This window comes from Hydra vulgaris, chromosome 12 (assembly GCF_038396675.1).
Source record: "Hydra vulgaris chromosome 12, alternate assembly HydraT2T_AEP".
Classification (NCBI taxonomy): domain Eukaryota; kingdom Metazoa; phylum Cnidaria; class Hydrozoa; order Anthoathecata; family Hydridae; genus Hydra; species Hydra vulgaris.
Window position 1 is genome coordinate 29,393,268 of NC_088931.1, and position 4,586 is coordinate 29,397,853.

Genomic DNA, 4,586 nt, shown 5'->3' on the forward strand with positions numbered 1-4,586 from the left:
TTATTGTCTCAACACATTTTTATCCATTACTTTCTGTGCGTTTTTTATAATAGGCTCATGAAAGTTAGTTAAAATTCCACACACTGTAACTATTTGATTGAGAGAACCAATCATGTTTAGAGGAATAACTCTATCAAATATATGAAAACATTTTAGTCTTTGAATCATTCTCTCAACATGAATGCGCTCACTTGCAATTTGCTGACTTTGTATCACCTCTGTTTCAGTGAATTGTTCGCGATTTCGAAGAAATGATGGAGTGATTAATTTAACTCCGAATGGACTTAAATAATCTTGTATAGTAAAACCTCTATCTGCCATAACTTCTTCACCGTGATTCCATAAATTTGGATTTAAAAGTCCACTCTTAATGGTTAATTCTTTATCTGATATACTCCCAGGGTAAGCAGCAGATATAAAAGTAAAACCACCTCCTGGGGCAATGCCAACTAAAATCTTTACAGTTGTGTGACTTTTATAGTCAGAATAGAGCAATTTATGTACAGTCAATGACTGAGGCACAGCTACTTTTATTTCGACACAATCAATGATACATTTAATATTAGGAAACTTATCATTCATTGACTGAGGCATATTTTGTTTTATTTGAGTTAACGAAGGCCATATGCTAAGGCTTTATGTACATAAAGTTCAACCATGTTATAACAGTGTTACTTACAGTTCCTTCACTTATTAAAAAAAATGTCTAATATCATAGTTTTTTCCTTATCGCACTAATGTTAATAAATATGCTTCTAAAGGTAACATAATTCGATTTCTCCCCCTAAACACACTATGTAATGGATGAGTCGGCACTGTCTCTAAATGAACTTCAGTCATCCTTTAATGCGCTTAAAATAAATAAAAGTGCCGGGTTTGATGATATTAATGTTAATGTTCTAAAAGCTGTTTTTGATGTTATTAAATTACCTCTTTTGTTTATCTTCAATCTTTCAGTAACAACTGGTATTTTTCCTTTTCAATTAAAAATAGCAAGAGTAGTCCCTGTATACAAAAATGGCGACGATTCTATTCCATCTAACTACAGACCTATATCTATCTTTTCTTGTTTTTCAAAGTTGCTTGAGCGTATTATGTATAACAGACTGTATAGTTATCTCGGAAAACATAATACCTTATACAGCAAACAGTTTGGTTTCCGAAAAGGGCATTCAACACATCATGCAGTAACTGATTTAGCCAGCCAAATTCTGGATGGGTTTGCTAAAAAAAGTTATTAAAAAAAGTCACATTGAAACATCAGAGATAAACTCATACTTATCTTTTACTGCATTTGTAAAAAAATGCCAGAAATGGTCCTTAGTATGTTAGGTCCATATTTAGTAAGAGATTTTAAAGGTAATTTATTATTTTAGGTTTAAATCAAAAACGGTAATTTTTACAAGAAAAAATACGATATCTCAAGATATATATATATATATATATATATATATATATATATATATATATATATATATATATATATATATATATATATATATATATATATATATATATTATATATATATATATTATCTTTCAAATTCTCTAGCTAAAAAGAAAGATAATAATGCAAGCATCAATTTATAAGAAATAATAACCATTCCACTTTATAGTACACATCGCCTTCAACCACTTGACACATGCGTTAATAAAGTAGTTAAACATATGTGGTCTTAGGTTTTATCTAATTGCTTGGCCGAAAATGATAATATTTCTATGCCTCGTTGAAACTTTCACATTATTTTTAACAAAATGTTGCAACTTTCACATATTGTAAGTATGTTGGGCCATATTTTTAACAAAATATGGCCCAACATACTTACAAAAAGAGGATTGATTGTTTTACCATTGCGGTTTGCATTCCTTAAGAAATACAATGTAAGACTTCGAATACAAAAAAAAAGATATAATTAATAAAGCAATAATTCATATGGGAGACCCAAATTTATCTGTTTTAAGGATTATTGTACCTTCTCCAGAAAAAAAGTAACCCTATCCATTCAAAACGCTATATTGCTCTTATTGCATTACCAGATAATGTTAAGTTTATAAAGGAGCCTCCTGCTAAAAAAAACTCCAATAAAAAATGTGGACAGTGTTAAACAGAAGTCAATAAAAAAAGGTAAATTAGTCAAAACAAAAACAAAGAAGACTTATTTTTCAGCTGATTTTGATCACCCAAATTCATTTAATGGCTTTATTCTAAAAAAAACAAACACTGATAAAGACTTTTGTTGTGTTTGTATAGCTGCTTGGGGAGAAACAAACAAAAATTGGCTTACATGTTTAAGTTGCTGTCAGTGGGCATGTGAAGGATGTTTTGGAGTTGATACATATGCAAATTGTGTGCAAAGGACATATTAACGTCTTGTAAGTTCTTAAATAGTCATAGTGATATAATTTTTGTTATTGCTTTAACGTGCTATTTTGTGCGCAAGCGGGGTTAGACTGTTTTCATTTATACCAAAATCATTATTTGATATTTTCTCGAAAAAGTTTAACAAATGACGTCCTTTTAGATGTTTTAGAAATCAGGAAACTAACTTTCAGTAATTCTATCTTGTCATTATCTGAAAGTAATTCTATCTGTAGGCTATCAGTAGTTCTATCTACATCACTTAGGGATTTACTGTTCTAGATTAAGGAAATCATCCTACAATTACCTCAAAAATAATGCTTTATATCAAGGTTTTTTTTCTCCAAGGTAAGCTGTCTTTACCACTAGTAAGGAATTTCATCTATCGCCCAAGTGACGTATTTTTCAATTAGTTTAGTTGTACTGACAAATTCGCCCCGTAATTGACGAATTCGCCCCTCATGACTTGATGATGAAAAAATCAATTTCTACGCAAAAGTAACTTTAGAATTTATTTTGATTCAATACATTAACAAAGTAGACACCCTAATTAAAAAAAAAAGCTTTTAAACTAGAAAAGTGTTTTTTATTTATATGCAAACTCATTTTGTTAAAGTAAAACATGACGAACTCGCCCCGCCTTACCCTATGTGTATAAAAGAGGCAGGCCCGTAAGAACAAAAATTATATTTGAGGAGGGCAGTGGTGGATTAAGGGGCCCCGAAATAGTTTTAAGGACACTTTTTTTTTTTCTTCATTAAATCCTTTTTTTTATTTATTTTCCAAAATTATTTATTTGAAAAAATTATAGGAGGGGGGGGGGGAGGCGAATGCCCCTGCTGCCACTTCCCCCTCCCCCTCGTTGCTTTGGGCCTGTGAAGAGGTAACATAGTGGTTTATCGAGCATCTTTTTGTAGACTTATTTATCATGATTTAAATAATACGAAGATTGTGTAAAAATACCTATGCTCTTCCAACAAAACAATATAGCTTAAGTTTTAACGTATTAACACATTAAAATATTCACTTCTTGACCAATTAAGCCATGAACCTTGGTTATTTAAATACTTTTTTTAGTGTAGACTGAACCAAACGTAAAAATATTCCAGTCTAAACGACATTTAGTTTTAATAGTCGTGCGAACAATTCGCGTTGAAAGATTTTTGGCCAAAAATTAAAATACAGAGTTAACAATAGTTTATGTTAATAGATTAACGTCTGTTCACAAAAATCCGGAATGAAAAATTGTTCTTAATTGAATACAAAATTAATCGATTTTTGACAAAAATTTTAACTAAAATGAGTGGCTGGACATTGTTAACTATTTTATAACCGAAAGTGGTCCTAAATCAGCTGCTTTTCGAACTTTAGTTTTGACTGAATCCATTAGGTTGAAAAAGTAGTCTGGATCAAACTCTTTCAACTTTAATCGAATTCTATTCTTAAGGTGGTCAAGATTTTTCGCAGTAAATCCATTTCCATAAACTTTTGCTTTTAAATGTGCCCAAAAATTTTCAATTGGCCTTAACTGCGGTTCATTTGGGGGGTTATCTTTAGCGTCGACAAAGTTAATACCTAAAGTGTTGTAAGTTTCTAATGTGTGTTTTGCATAATGACATCTCGCTCCGTCAGGCCAAAATAAAATTTTCATGTTTTGATGCTTGGAATTTATAAATGGAAGAAGTCTTTTTGTAATACATTCTTTAGAATAAGTTTTTGCATCCAGTGCACAGTTTTTTACAGCAAAATAAGGCGATGAATGACCAAAACGACTGATTGCAATCCAAACGAGAACTTTCTCGTCAAACTTTTTTTTGAAGTTGAATTTAATGTTAGGATCAGTTTGAGAACTATCCTTTGTATAGTAGCCAGAGTTTTGTGAACAATTTGCACCATTTACACAGAAATAAGATTCATCGTCCATGATGATTTCAAACTCATTTGATGGCTTGAAAAAAGTTTTTGAAAGTTTTAATGTTTTTCTTTTGTTTAATTTCTTGCTTTTCTGTTGTTTTTGGTGCATTTTTTCTTTTGGTATACTTTAGTCCATGCATACTTAATAATCTATTTACGTATGAAACGCTTATCTTATATTTTAGTGCCAATTTTCTTTGCGAAATCCCGATTCTCTCTTCTGCTCTTGCAATCATGGACTCTCTCTTTTCTGGTGTAATTTTAAAAGGTTTTCTGCCGCAACCGATTTTTCTATTCATTGGCAAATTATTTT

General features: G+C 30.9%; 1 protein-coding gene across 1 annotated transcript; it reads right to left on the reverse strand.

Annotated features, from left to right (window-relative positions):
• On the reverse strand, positions 1–594 carry LOC136088048 (uncharacterized). Its single transcript, XM_065811694.1, has one exon. The coding sequence runs from the start codon at positions 592–594 to the stop codon at positions 1–3; it is 594 nt and encodes a 197-aa protein (XP_065667766.1).
• Between the last annotated feature and the right edge of the window lie 3,992 nt (positions 595–4,586).